This window comes from Leptonychotes weddellii, chromosome X, assembly GCF_054177405.1.
Source record: "Leptonychotes weddellii isolate Sample4059 chromosome X, ASM5417740v2, whole genome shotgun sequence".
NCBI lineage: Eukaryota > Metazoa > Chordata > Mammalia > Carnivora > Phocidae > Leptonychotes > Leptonychotes weddellii.
The window spans coordinates 85,921,184-85,935,750 of NC_138385.1; the positions used below are offsets into that span (position 1 = coordinate 85,921,184).

Consider the following 14,567-nt stretch of genomic DNA (forward strand, 5'->3'; position numbering starts at 1 on the left):
TCCTTCTTCTTCTTTTTTTTTTTTTTTAAAGATTTTATTTATTCATAAGAGACAGACAGAGAGAGGCAGAGGGAGAAGCAGGCTCCCCGCTGAGCAGGGAGCCCGATGCGGGACTCGATCCCAGGACCCTGGGATCATGACCTGAGCCTAAGGCAGACGCTTAACCATCTGAGCCACCCAGGCGCCCCGGCCACAGGGTCCTTCTTTCATTGCTTGAGAGCCATCATGGAATAGTGAGAAGAGAAAGTAATTAAGAGACATGAGTTTGACATCATGCTGGGAGGAGTGAAACAGTGTGGGCTCCAGAGGAATTCAGGCCAGGAATTCTCAGGCCTGTCTTTTCTGGAACATGTGAAGTCATGAAAATTTCAGTTATGTGTGCTTCAGGTTTCTCATCTGCAAAATAAGCTTGATGTAGTCAGCTTGCTCTCTGGCTCAATGAAACCGTGTGAAGTCAAACTGTTGGAATGTTAAGTAATTTATGTAAGGTACCTGGTACAGTGAATGGCTTTTTTGGATCTTTGATAATTAGCAGTTATTAGTGTTAAAATTCTGACATCAAATACTACCAAGTTCCTATCTTAGAATTTTAAAATATATTTTTATCCTGGAGATGTCAGAGAATATCCATAGCAATACATAGCTCTAGTCCATAGCACACCAAATCAGCCAAAATACTTATTACTAAGTAAAAGTAAGTTACCTGCTAAGAAACATTTTGAGGATTTTTATTGTGAGTTGGGATAATCTTCCCCAGCTGGGTGCATAGAACATTCATAGAAAATGTGTGAAGGACTGCCTGGTTCACTCCCATCAAAACATCTATCTCTTGCTTTGAATTTGCCAATTTACACTCAAGATAACCTAATATAAATACCCTATTAACAGAGTGAGCTCTCTTTGACAGTGCAAGTCAAAGATTGCCAGCCAAGTGGCTTCTGAGCATCACAGGTTAAGGCATTATTAATTACTCTTATTTCTCAGAGACTCCCTGGAGACAATGTACATAAAATACCTAGTTTGTGCACTGTGTTCACCTGCACTAAGCAAGAGCACAGGGCACCTTTCATTTCTGCCCCATTTCTGGTTAATTCACGGTCTTAAAAAGTAATTGTTAGAAATAGCTTTCCATTCCAGACTTTATTTTTTTTTAAGATTTTATTTATTTGAGAGAGAGAGTGAGGGAGAGAGAGAGAGAAAGAGCGGAGTGTAGAGGAGCAAAGAAAGAGGGAGAAGCAGGCTCCCTGCTGAGCAGGGAACCCGATGTGGGGATCGATCCCAGGATCCTGGGATCATAACTTGAGCCACAAAGGCAGACACTTAACTGACTGAGCCACCCAGGCGCCCCCATTCCAGGCTTTAGCCTCTTAACTCTGGACACAGCTTCTGAGGGTCTGGCCCCCGCACACGACTCCCACAGCCTCATCTGATCCACCACCCAGCTTCAGGTAAAACTGACTCACACCAAACGACTTGCAGTTTCCCAAGGCCTCAGACTCACTGGCCTCAGGGCGCTTACACTTGACTTCTCACATCTGGATCCTCCCATGTCCTCTCCTTCTTTTGACTTGTTCTTAGGTCTTAGGGTGTATCCCATCCTCTTTCCTACTTGACAGCTGTTTCTACACTCTAAAATTCTATGGGCACAGTGGGCGGGTCTTGTTTATCCTGACACTCCCAGTACTAGCAGGAAGCCTCCCAAAGAGCAGATGCTGAAGGAATGTCTGCGAAATAAATGAGACAGTGTGCAAGAGGTCTAATTTATTATGCTATAATTAATTCTACATTCTTAAATAATCTATATGTATATGTATACAGGCAATATCATTTAGTTTTAAACTAAAAGTGAAAAGAAAATGTAATATTTAGCCATCTTTTACTTTTTTCTCTATTTCTTGACTCCAAGTATTTTACTGCTGAATTCTTTTACATTTCCAAGGAAATGACTAATCCACTGACATGTTATCATGTTCCAAATCAGTAAATAAGATTAGGAATTTCCCAATTTGGATTACAAAATAGCTATTTCTTACTCCTAAATCTCATACACAGCACAAATTTGAAAATGTCATTCATAAACTTGGATTTTTGAAGCTAATAAACCTTCTATCAAAAGGAAAAACAATTAAAAATTAACATATATAATAGGAACATAAACGTGTTATACACTGTTGTCTCTACCCCACCCTGACCTTCCACTAATGAGAACATGGATTTTTTTTTTTTAACAACAAAATGAAGAATCTGCCTCAGACTTTACTAGGTGTGGGAGGAGTTGCTAGCCATGGCCCTGGAGCGTGCACTGGCCATGGCCCTGGAGCGTGCACTGGCCTTGGCAGCAATAAGAGCCCTGGCTGCAGCTCTGGCTTGGGCTCGCTCTTCCTCATCCCTCAAAGCCTCTTCATAATAGAATGGGAAGGCAGTGGGGACGGTATCATGGATCTTGGCCAAAAACTCAAGAACTCTCATCTTGCTGGTCTCAGCATGGGCTCTGGGACCCCACAGGAACTCATAGCGTGGAGGATCACTGTTGACCACCTGCCTGTACTCCAGGTAATTTTCTTTCACCAAATCTCTGGTGATGAGCTTCCTGGGCTCTCCATAGATGAAGTGCTTCCTTCCAGGGTATAACCCCATCATATTCAGCACTTCCCAGACTTGCTCCTCAGTGGCACAGTTGCCCTTTGTGAAGATCACTCCCAGGATGGTCATCAGCAGACCGGTCTCAGGCACATTACTATCACTACTCAGCTTCCCATCATAGCTTGGTTCCAGTTTGTTGACTAGCACATAGATGTGCCTATTGGGATCCACTTCCTTTATGTCAAGGCCAAAGACCAGCTCCAAGTGCTCAGAGGCTTTCCTGAGGATCACGTGGAAGTAATTCCTGTAGATCTGAATTACATTTCTCAGCATACCTGCCTTGGTAATGGGCTCTTTCGTTTGATATTTGTACAGCAGGTAGTACACCAATATAAACACCTTCTCCCCTAGAGGGCTTCTATTGAAGGGCTCAGTGGCTGTTGGGTTCTGGGAGGATCTTGGCATTTCCTGTACTTCATTGGTGCCTTCATCTGATCTCATGTATGACACGGCTGCCATACTGGTGGTGAATGTGGCTGTCCAAGGACCCTGGGGATTGCAAATGATTCAGCAGGTGAGCCCTAAGGAAATGTCCTCAAAATGAGGGGAGGAAGAGGAGTGCAATTGAGCAGTGGTTTGAATACTTACCAGATCCTGTGGCCCTTCTCTGGCCTGGCGACGTTTCTCACGGGCCCGGAGCTTACTCTTCTGACCCCGAGGCATGATGACTCTGTTCAGGTGCGGCAGAGATGTGGACAGGTGAACCAGTGACCTGGAGGAAAGAGGATAAGATGGTGTGTGCCCCTTCATAGGGGGATGCCGCCTTGGCTTTATTGATGGCTATCTCTGTAGGTTTTCTTGTGTGCACTGCTCAAGGAATCCACAATGTTCATGCTCTCTTCTCAGCCTGTGAAAGTAACGAGTTCACCTTAAACTGCAACCTGCCAGATCTGCCTGGGGCTTTCTGGGGTGACAGCAAGGCCTAGAATATCCAGACTCTATGGTGCCCCTCTGGGGTGAGTGTGTTTCTCTCACTTCACTTTCAGGGCTATCATCTTGGCTTCTGGCAGCTTCCGGAATCCCTTTACTGTTTTCATGCTGACCTCATTTCAATATTTCATCTCCCTTTGATTCCAGAGGAGAAATTGAGGGAGACTTCAACTGACCATATCTTCCCAAGGATGACAATCAGGGAAGAGCTCAGAAGGACTGTCCCCATCCTGGGGTAATTAGGTCCTTACTCCTCACTCAGGGTCCTCACCTCGTCTTCTGGTAGGGCTTGGTACTCTTCCCTCTCCTGGTGTGAGACTTATCTTTTTAAGACAAGGCCCTTATATTTTAAAAAATTACTGAGGAGGTCATTAGGGAGCCCTTACCCTGATATATCTGTCTGATACCCTGAGGGCTTACAGCATGGTTAGTACTCTGTGCAGGCCTGCTTTGATATGAAGTCAGTGGTTTTCTCAGAACTTAGTCAAGGTCTTTCTCATTACTCTTGTTAGAACCTGTAACTCCTCTATCTGCTGGTCTAAGGCTGATGCTCCAGTCCAATGCCCTCACCTCTCTAAGTTCTCACAAGGAGAATTCAATGGATGCTTCATCTGGCAATTCCTGCCCGGGACCTGTCAGAAATCTGTGGGACCCCTTACCTTTTGCGGTAGGGGGTCCTCTCAAACTTCACTCACGTTTTTTACACCACCTCCTGGCAGGACCTAGAAGTAGTTCTTCTGATAACCTAAAGCAGCCCCTCTTACATGAAGCCATTCACTTTTTTGAAATGCCAGATTTTGGAATTCAGGATGTTTTGCATCCAACCACTTTCACCTTGGCCCTCCCTGGGCTGAAAGCAGTGTCAGGACTCTGTGAAAACCCATCTTTTGGGGGTGGGAGGTCACTCGGACCTCACTCAGAGTCCTCACCTTTACTTATGTTAGGACCTCGGACTTTTCTACCCATTGACCTGAGGCCAGAAACCTTGGTCCAGTGCCATCTCCTTTTTGAATCTACAAAGGAAGAATTTAGAAGGTACTATATCAGGTGTTCTTTGCCCCAGGCCCACTGTTGCTGATGGCAGGGCCCGATTCTGTGCAGCCCACTCTCACTGGATACTGGGTATCCTCATACCTCACAAAGGTCCTTATCTTTCCTCCTGACAGAGTCTGGGTCTTCTCCCTCTAACTTACATTGTCCCCTAAGCACCAATTCTTTCACTTCCCTGAGACACGAGAGGCAGAATTCTGGGTGTATTATATCCAGCCACTCCCATCAGGGGTCTCCCAGGCCTCACAGCAGGGGCCCGGGTTTTGATTAGCCTTTCTCATCTCACGGATGGTTCCCTCAGACCTTAGGGTCCTCAACTTAACTGCTGGAAGGGCCAATGCCAACCCTTGGTCTGATACCATCTACTCTCTGTCCACAAAGGGGGAATTCAAAGGACACTACATCAGGTAATCCTTGTCCAGGGCCTACCAGGATTCTGTCAGCCCCCCTCTCTTCTGGTGTGTGTGTGCCCGGGCCCGTGCCTGGGCGTGCGTGTTCCCTGGGCACAGCATGAGGGATGGGGGGGTGTACCCTCAAGTCTCATTCAGGGTCTTTACCCTAACTCCAGACGGGGCCTGTAACTCTTCCCAAGAGTTCTGGTCGCCTGACGCCACCAGCCGGTTCAATACTTTCACTTCCCTGAGAAGTCAGAGACGGAAGTTGGGGGATCTACTTCCGGTCATTCCCATATGGTGCTGAGGGCAGGGGTGTGGCTCTTGGAGGTGAGGGGTGGAGTCTGTTTTGTGGGGGTGGAGGACCTGGCAAAACTCACATAGAGGTCTTTCATTGACTCCTGGGAGGTCTGGGACTCGAACATCTCCTGATTTGAGTCAGCCAGCCTTAAGCCAAGACTTTGTCCTCAGGCATCCCACCCTCCAACCCTCCATTCCCGGTTGCCAGAGGGTGAAGTGAAGGAGTGCCTGGACCTGTCAGTCAGTCATGGGCTTAGAAGTGATGATAGGAGGGACAGGTCTGTGTAGGTCCATTATGTTATGGGTGGAGTGGTTCCCAAAGAACTCCCTCAGAGTCTTCACTTTTAGTTCTTAGGGTCTGGGACCCTTCCCTGTATTGGCCTGAAGATGATGATATAAAATTTTCTGTAGATTGTGTGATAATTTTGGGATGGTTATTCCAGAATCCTGTTTTTAATCTTTTTTATTAAATATTTTTAAAATTTCAGTTCAATCGAATTGGGGTTATAGCGATAATGGAGTTTTGGACTTCACATATACCCATCATTCCCAGCTTAACAAGGAAGTGTACCATCTCCATGAGTAGCTTTCTGTCCACCCTGTAAACGTTTGCATTGTGGGCCCACCCCCCACCTCCAGTCAGTATCTGGTAGCAACATAGACCACCAAACACAGCCAGAGTACATCTGCCCTCTGGTGTGCAAAGAAGTCAGGAACCATGGGAGGTAATCAGAGCTGGGGATAACACCTGGGTTGTTTTTCAAGGCATGTCTACACTCAGCCCTTTATTCCCAGGGCCACTGGGGTAATTAGCCTCAATGAACTCCCCCTCTAGTTTTCCCTCCTTGCCGCTGCACACCCCCTTCCAGCACTCATTGGTAATACTTGCCCTATTTTAAACATTCTGATTCACTAACCAAGCCCACCTGCTTGCATAGCTTCAATCTCAGTGGCAGGAGGGCCACATACATAGGGGAACAAATAGCCTTCATCAGGCATCAAGATCACTCATAACTTTGGTCACTGGCAAGGATGCATGGAACGATTAGAGTAGTGAAGAGCTGTAGCTCTTCCAGATTCCATCAGTAACATTACTTGGTGGGTGACACAGGGGAGCCAGCTCTACTCTGTCTGACAATGGTCAGGGGGCATTTTTGGCGGAGGTGGGGGGTGGGGGCGGGTATTGGGCATGCCTCTGGTCCTTTTATCCAGTACATCTACCCATTTATATCACTCTACAACTTTGGGCTGGCAGTGATGATTCAGAGATTCCCTGACCTATTCATGTAAGCTGTCTGGTACCCTCCACCAGATTCTCCATGTTCTCCCCTTCTGGCATCTTTTCTATGCTTTGCTGAAGCCTGCATTCAGATTCCTGACTGCCAGCTGCCCTGGGTTCTCTGGTCTTATTTTAGTATGTGATCTCTCTCATGGATTCTGGAAATTGCTCTACTTCTTCCACCCCTGGTCCTCCTGATGTTTCTCACTCATTGATGCTTTCCTGTCCAGGCCCATTTCCTGGCACCTGGTCATTCTGATAAATCCTAGCTTCTCAAAGTAAAGGGGAAAGTCTTATGGACATAGAATTTTAAACTATGCACCCAAAGGAATCCTAGTACCTAAGATATCACTGCAGAAATCTTGCTTTATATGGGTGAATGATGAAATTAATTTTCTGCTTAATCTGTTTAGAAAATAGGGAAATACAAGTTAAACTAGCAGAGGGATAATATATTTTCGATCAAAAGTTTGCCCAAAATTTAAAATTGATAAAATAAAATGCCATTGAGAGCTTAATTTATTCATATATATAAATATATGAAAAGATAATTTGGTATAACATTATTAGAATAGAATATCATCAATATTCATAAAAATTCACTGTCATCAGATTTTTTCCACTTTAATTGCATTTTTCTACATCTCTCCATAATAAAACATCCACATTTGCCCAAAAAATGATGTTCAGTAATGTTGATATCAGTTCTCTTAATCATAGCAAGACGTGAGAAACAACTTGTGTGTCCATCAAGAGGAGAATGTTTAAAATAATTATGGCACAGGGCGCCTGGGTGGCTCAGTTGGTTAAGCGACTGCCTTCGGCTCAGGTCATGATCCCGGAGTCCTGGGATCGAGTCCCACATTGGGCTCCCTGCTCAGCAGGGAGTCTGCTTCTCCCTCTGACCCTCCCCCCTCTCATGCTCTCTGTCTCTCATTCTCTCTCTCGCAAATAAATAAAATCTTTAAAAAAAAATTAAAAAAAAATAAAATAATTATGGCACATATGCACTTTAGAATTCTAGAATTAACAGAGTGAGGTGGATCTATTTGTGCTCTCTTGGAAAAATCCTGCATTTATTTTATTCAGGGACAAGGGCAAGAGGCAAAATGATATGTATACTGTTACACATGTATTTTTAAAACTCACTGTATTTTTCTAACACATGTATGTAAGAATAGGCCTAGAATCAGTCTTAAAATACTACATGCAAGATTTTTTAATGCAGTTACCTCTAGGAAGGGATAAAATTTGAAGGAACATAGTAAGGAAAAAGAATTATAATCTATCCCTATTGTTAGAATTTTTTGGCAACAAGAATATATGCCCTATTTTCTTTGTAATTAAAATATTTAAATAAGAGAACAGAAATAGTATCTGTGTAGTTTTCAGAAAAAGTATATGAGATGTAATGGGAAAAATCTGATTGTGAATGACTTAACATAACAAAATTTTATTTCTTATGTACATAAAATCTGATGGGCATTGGCAGGGTGTCTTCATTGTCAGGTGACCCTGGGATCCAGGGTGCTTCCATCATGAGCTTCCACATCTCAATACAGGCTTGGCATGTTTGCGGCTCAAGGAAACAAAAAGCATGGAGGTGGCACACTAGTTCTCAAATACCTTTGTCTGGAGGTGAGAGGCATGCTTCTGCTCATACTTCAGTGTCAAGGATAGTTACATGACCCTTTGTAACCACTGGCAGGTAGCCTCCGTATGAGACAAGGATAGAGAGCAATACATGAAGTGTCTTGAGCATCTGTGGACCTTCCCATTAACGGTTACATAATAGGTACTCAGAAAAGAACAACTAATATAATTTATGACATTAGCCCTCTTTGTTCCTGGAGGATTTTCCAAGATCAAATTTCCTTGCAATTCAACAACTTTTTCTAGTGCCCCTATGTGACTAGTGTTTTCAAATACAGGATCACACCAGTTTTCTAAAGGCCATTGAAAATCTCAGCAGAGAGGTGTCACCCTTTTTCACTCTATAGCACCTTTCTGCACTGACCTTTCCGATAACCTCTATATTCTCAATACACTGAGAATTTTCTCCTTCCTTTTGCTGCATGAAAAAACCTATAACTTGTGAGTCTCTGCTATCCACCACCTGAAGAACATGTCTGAACACTTGTTCAGGTATCTTTAAGCACACTGAAAAACTAAGATTTTCCTCTGGTGCAGATATAGACAAGAGTCAGATGTATGCTGGCGAATTTTTTTCTTTTCTTATCAAAGCTGGCATGTCTGCCAGGGAGACATTTTCTGCCTTGGTGGTGAACTGAATAATTGTTCCACAAAGATACCCATACCCTTATCTCTAAAACTTGTCAATATGTTATGTTACATGACCAAAGGCACTTTGCATATGTAATTAAAATTTTGAAATGGACCTTAAAATAGGGAGATTATACTGTATTATCTGAGTGGGCCCAGTCTAATGACATGAGCACTTCTAAGCAGAGGACTTTGTTTGGCTGGAGGCAGAAGAGAGATGCAGCAGAGTGGGGGTAGGAGAGTTTCCACACAAGACAGAGTCAACGTGCTGTTTCTGAAGTAGGGGCCCATATGCAAAAATTGGAGAGAGACCTTGAGGAGCTATGGCAGCTCCAGCTAACAGTCAGCAAGGAAACAGGGCCTCAGTCTTATAATCACAAAGCACTGAATTCCTCATAGAAATGGATTCTGAGAGTAACGTGTGTATGTGTGGAATGAAATTCTTCTCAGTATCTCTCAATAAGAACCCAGACTGACAGCTTGATTTGGGCTTTGTGTAACCCTGAACAAAGAAATCTGCACAGCCAACCCAAATATATTACCTACACAAATGTGAGATAATAAATTTGTGTTGTTGTAAAGTACCTTGATTTATGGCAATCTGTTTGTCAGCAGTAGAAAGTATCTACATCCTCCTAGAAGGACACCCGAGATTTTAGGAATCCAGCCTCTGCCAATGGTTGCTATATAGTGATTTCTTCCAGCACTCCTCATCTACCACTCAGGAGGAAGGTTTTGGTTCTTGACCACTTAGTTAAGCTCACTTATCTGTATATGGGTTCAGTGGCCAGTCTCAAATAATTGATCAGATTAAATTCCTCTTTCTTAAGAATTTCATCTGCTTTCTAAAACTTCTTCCCTAACTTCAGGGTTATCTTACAAGAATCAATACATCCTGTGCCAAATCAGACTGCTCACAACCTGAGTTGGAAAAAACTTTGAGTGAGAGAGAAGCACCCAGAGCAGATGAGTAGTCTGAACTTTCCTGCCAAAGTAAACAGCCACGTGGATGGGACCGTTCTTATTTCATAGGAGTTCCATGGTCAGGGATGGGACAGACAGCGGACATCTTCAAGGGTTTGGAATGCTCTAAGTTAGGGGAAAGGCAGGCAATTCTGGGCTTTCTGTTTCATTGGGAACAGAGTGCGGCCTGATGAAAGGAAGCTGGACAGCTGGTCAGGATCCAGATTTTGACATGAGGGCACACTAGGAAGACCCAGGGCAAGAGTGATGTAATTCAGGAAGTTCTGGAACTGGTCCCAAGTGCTGGGACCTGGGTGGAGTCAGCTCTCAAGGAACTCTGGGGATAGAAGTAGGAGCCTAGGTAAATTAAGCCCACAGACTATCCTGAAATTGTTTTTAATTCTCATTTTCTTTTTTATTTATCACACCTGGGCTTAATACATTGGCAAGAGGGTCCTTCGTCTTTCCTGAGAGACACTGTGGAATAGAGAGTAGAAATGAATTAAGAGACAAAACATTTGCTTTATTCGGGCCCCTAGGTGGCTCAGTTGGTTGAGCGACTGCCTTCAGCTCGGGTCATGATCCTAAAGTCTCGGGATCAAGTCCCACATCGGGCTCCCTGCTTGGCAGGGAGTCTGCTTCTCCCTCTGACCCTCCCGCCTCGCATGTACTCTCTCTCTCAAGTAAATAAATAAAATCTTTAAAACAACAACAAAAACATTTGCTTAATTCAAGAAGACATGAAAGAGTGAGGGACCCTAAATAAATTCAGACCATAAGTCCAGCCCCACTTCTGACATTTATGAACCAGGTAAAGTCAGGAAACTTTCAAAGCTCTATAAGGCTTTTCGGGCGCCTGGGTGGCTCAGTCGTTAAGCGTCTGCCTTCGGCTCAGGTCATGATCCCAGGGTCCTGGGATCGAGTCCCACATCGGGCTCCCTGCTCCACGGGAAGCCTGCTTCTCCCTCTCCCACTCCCCCTGCTTGTGTTCCTGCTCTCACTATGTCTCTGTCAAATAAATAAATAAAATCTTTAAAAAAAAAAAAAAAGCTCTATAAGGCTTTTCTATGAAATGAGCTAGAGAAGCCCTGCTGTGTAGGACTCCTGGCATGTATATAATGTATGAAAGCACTTGGCATAGTGTCTGGCATGTATTGAGCCTTTAATAATTTTCAGTTATTACTCTTACTGTTTTGACCTCAGACTCTAGTAAATCTGCTCTGTGATTTTTTTTTATCCAAGAGGTATCAGTGAATATGCAGCACTATGAGACAGCACAACAGATCAGCCAACATGATGCATAGCAAATAAAGCTAAATTACTTACTCTGCAAGTTTTTAGCATATGTTACTTATTGCATGTTGAGGGAGTCTTCCCCAGTTAGGTGGAACTTAAGGGTCCTTTGTGTCAAGAACGACCTCCCTCCAACTGTCCTTCCATCCAAACCACCTCTATTTTCCTTTATTTCAGTTCCATTAAAAATCTAGCCCTCACTTGGGAGTTTGCCAAATTACACACAACTTAATAAAATGAACTTTAATGCAGTGGGCTGTCTCTTCCAGGCCAGAGCAAAGATTGCTAGCACAGTGGCTTCTGAGCATACCCATGTTGTGTATCACTCTTATTTCTCAGAAACTCCCTGGGGATGGTGTGCATAAAACAGTTTGTGTGCTGTGCTCAACTGCACTGGGAAAAGAACAGTGGGAAAGGATGCAGGATACCTTCCATTCTTGTTCCAGGTGGAGATTTCTCTCTGGTTAATTCATGATCTTAAAGTAATTGCTAGAAACAGTTTTCCATTCCAGGCTTTAGCCTCTTAACTCTGGACACAGCTTCTGAGGGTCTGGCCCCCGCACACGACTCCCACAGCCTCATCTGATCCACCACCCAGCTTCAGGTAAAACTGACTCACACCAAACGACTTGCAGTTTCCCAAGGCCTCAGACTCACTGGCCTCAGGGCGCTTACACTTGACTTCTCACATCTGGATCCTCCCATGTCCTCTCCTTCTTTTGACTTGTTCTTAGGTCTTAGGGTGTATCCCATCCTCTTTCCTACTTGACAGCTGTTTCTACACTCTAAAATTCTATGGGCACAGTGGGCGGGTCTTGTTTATCCTGACACTCCCAGTACTAGCAGGAAGCCTCCCAAAGAGCAGATGCTGAAGGAATGTCTGTGAAATAAATGAGACAGTGTGCAAGAGGTCTAATTTATTATGCTATAATTAATTCTACATTCTTGAATAAACTAAGCACATTTAAGTATATATCTCTCTTAATTTTACAGAACAGACCAAATAGTGATAAAGGAATACAAAAATCTATCATCTTTTACTTTTTTCTCTATTTCTTGATTCCAGCATTTTACTGCTGAGTTCTCTCATATTTCCAAGGAAGTGCCAAATCCACTACGTTATCTTATTCCAAGTAACTCAATAAAATGGAAAATGTCCCAATTTGTTCTATAAAATAATAAAACTCTTACTCTTAAAACTCATAAACGTCAATAAATGTGTGATTTACATCATTCACAAACTCAGATTCTGAAGCTAGTTAAACCTTCTATTAAAAGGAACAACACTGAGGTGCCTGGGTGGCTCAGTTGGTTAAGTGTCTAACTCTTGATTTTGGCTCAGGCATGATCTCAGGGTCGTGTTGGGCTCTGCGCTGGGCGTGGAGCCTGCTTAAGTTTCTCTCTCTCCCTCTGCCTCTCCCCGCCATGCTCACCCTCTCTCTCTCAAAAAAGAAAACAAAACAAAAAAAACAACATTTAGACAAATATCCAGGTTACTACCTAAAATAGGAACACAAACGTGTTATGTACTCTCTTGTCTCCAGCCCCACCCTGACCTTTCACTAATGAGAACATTAGCTGTTCTCTTCAAACACATAGTAATAACCTTCCTCAAACTTCACTTGCGGCAGGAGAAGCTGCTGGCCATGGCCCTGGAGCGTGCACTGGCCATAGCAGCAGTACAAGCCTTGGCTACAACCTTGGCTCGGGCTCGCTCTTCCTCATCTCTCAGAGCCTCTTCATACCAGGATGGGAAGGCAGTGGGGACGGTATCATGAATCTTGGCCACAAACTCTAGGACTTTCATCTTGCTGGTCTCAGCATGGGCTCTGGGACCCCACAGGAACTCATAGCGTGGAGGATCACTGTTGGCTATCTGCCGGTACTCCAGGTATTCTTCTTTCACCCAATCTTGGGTGATGAGCTTCCTGGGCTCCCCATAGATGAAATTCTTCATTCCATCATATAACCCCATCATATTCAGCACTTCCCAGACTTGCTCTTCAGTGGCACAGTTGCCCTTTGTGAGGATCACGCCCAGGACGGTCATCAACAGGCCAGTCTTGGGCACACCTCCATTATCATTTACTCTCCCATCATAGGTGGATTCCAATTTGTTGACAAGAACATAGGTGTTCCTGTTGGGATCCACTTCCTTCACATCAAGGCCAAAAACCAGCTCCAAGTGCTCAGAAGCTTTCTGGAGGATCTCGTGGAAGTGATTCTTGTTAATCTGGATTACATTTTTCAGCATATCTGCCTTGGTAACGGGCTCTTTCATTTGATACTTGTAGAGCAGGTAGTATACCAACATAGCAACCTTCTTGTCTACAGGACTTCTGTGCCAGTGCTCAGTGGTATCCCTGGCCTGTGAGGCATTTGGCTTCTCCATTTGATTGTTGGCACCTTCATTAAATCTTGTGTTTGAAGCAGCTGCAGTAGTAGTGCTGGTGGAGCGGACTCTCCCAGTAACTTGAGGATTGCTGGGTGTTCCAGTGGCAGATGAGCTCTGGGGAGCATCTTTGAAATGAGGAGAAGGAGAAGAGGGGGACTCTTCTTCCTCTGGTACAGTGGCTTGAGCAGCCACCACATGCCCTGTCTCTTCTCGAGCCTGGCGGCGTTTTTCACGGGCACGAAGCTTACTCTTCTGGCCGCGAGGCATGATGATTCTGGTCAGGGAGAGCAGGCACGAGTGTGGAAAAGACAATAGATGATTTGGTAACCTGGAGGAAAGAGGATGAAATGGTGTGATATCCTCTGACAGGGAGATACCATCTTGGGCTTTATCAACAGCCATCTCTCCAGGTTTCCTTGAAGGCACTGCTCTAGGATCCCACAAGGCTCCCCTTCATGAGTTAGCCTTTCCCCTGAGGACTCTGGAAGTAACTAGGGTTCACCTTGGGCTGAAGCTTCCCACCCCTACCTGAGTCCTACTGGAGTTGATATAGGGTTTGGCAGATCCAGGCTCTGTGGTGCCTCCCCTGTTGTGGAGTAGGGGGTGTTTCCATTCACATTCAGCACCATTACCTTGACTTCTTGCAGGACCTAAGGTCCTCTGCTTAACCGATTTGATGCTGACCCCTCATTTCAAAGCCCTCACCTCCCTGACATACTGGAGGAGGAACTGAAGGGAATCACATCTAAGCACATCTGCCCAGGGGTACCCTGAGATGACAGCAATGGCAAAGCTATGTGGAACCTTCCCCATCCTGGGATATTAGGGTTCTCACTCCTCACTTAGAGTCCTCACCTTGGCCTCTTGCAGGGCCTAGGAGTCCTCTCTTGGCTGACTTTAGACCTATCCCCTCATAGCAAGAATCTCACATTTTTGAAAGGTTTGAGGAAGAGTTTAGGGAGGACTCAGTTTAACATATCTTCCCCAGGGACCCCTTTGAGGGATGATATCACATGGAGGGCTCTATGAGACAGCCTCT

At 44.5% G+C, this 14,567-nt stretch overlaps 2 protein-coding genes across 3 annotated transcripts in view; both read right to left on the bottom strand.

The window, feature by feature from the left end:
• Positions 1-2,259: 2,259 nt before the first annotated feature.
• On the bottom strand, positions 2,260-3,340 carry LOC102725948 (melanoma-associated antigen B10-like). The gene has a single exon (XM_006727732.3). It carries the CDS (start codon positions 3,100-3,102, stop codon positions 2,260-2,262), a length of 843 nt encoding a protein of 280 aa, XP_006727795.3. The 5' UTR covers positions 3,103-3,340.
• Positions 3,341-12,083: 8,743 nt separating this feature from the next.
• LOC102749008 (melanoma-associated antigen B10-like) overlaps positions 12,084-14,567 on the bottom strand; it is a 3,150-nt gene continuing 666 nt past the window's right edge. The window contains exon 2 of one of the 2 annotated variants that reach the window (XM_006727727.3): positions 12,084-13,856. In XM_006727727.3, coding sequence (XP_006727790.1) covers positions 12,752-13,795 — 1,044 coding nt within the window. In that variant the 5' untranslated portion in view covers positions 13,796-13,856 and the 3' untranslated portion in view covers positions 12,084-12,751. Of the gene's footprint in view, positions 13,988-14,567 lie in introns of those variants that run through there. The other variant, XM_081809430.1, reaches the window with a different exon arrangement.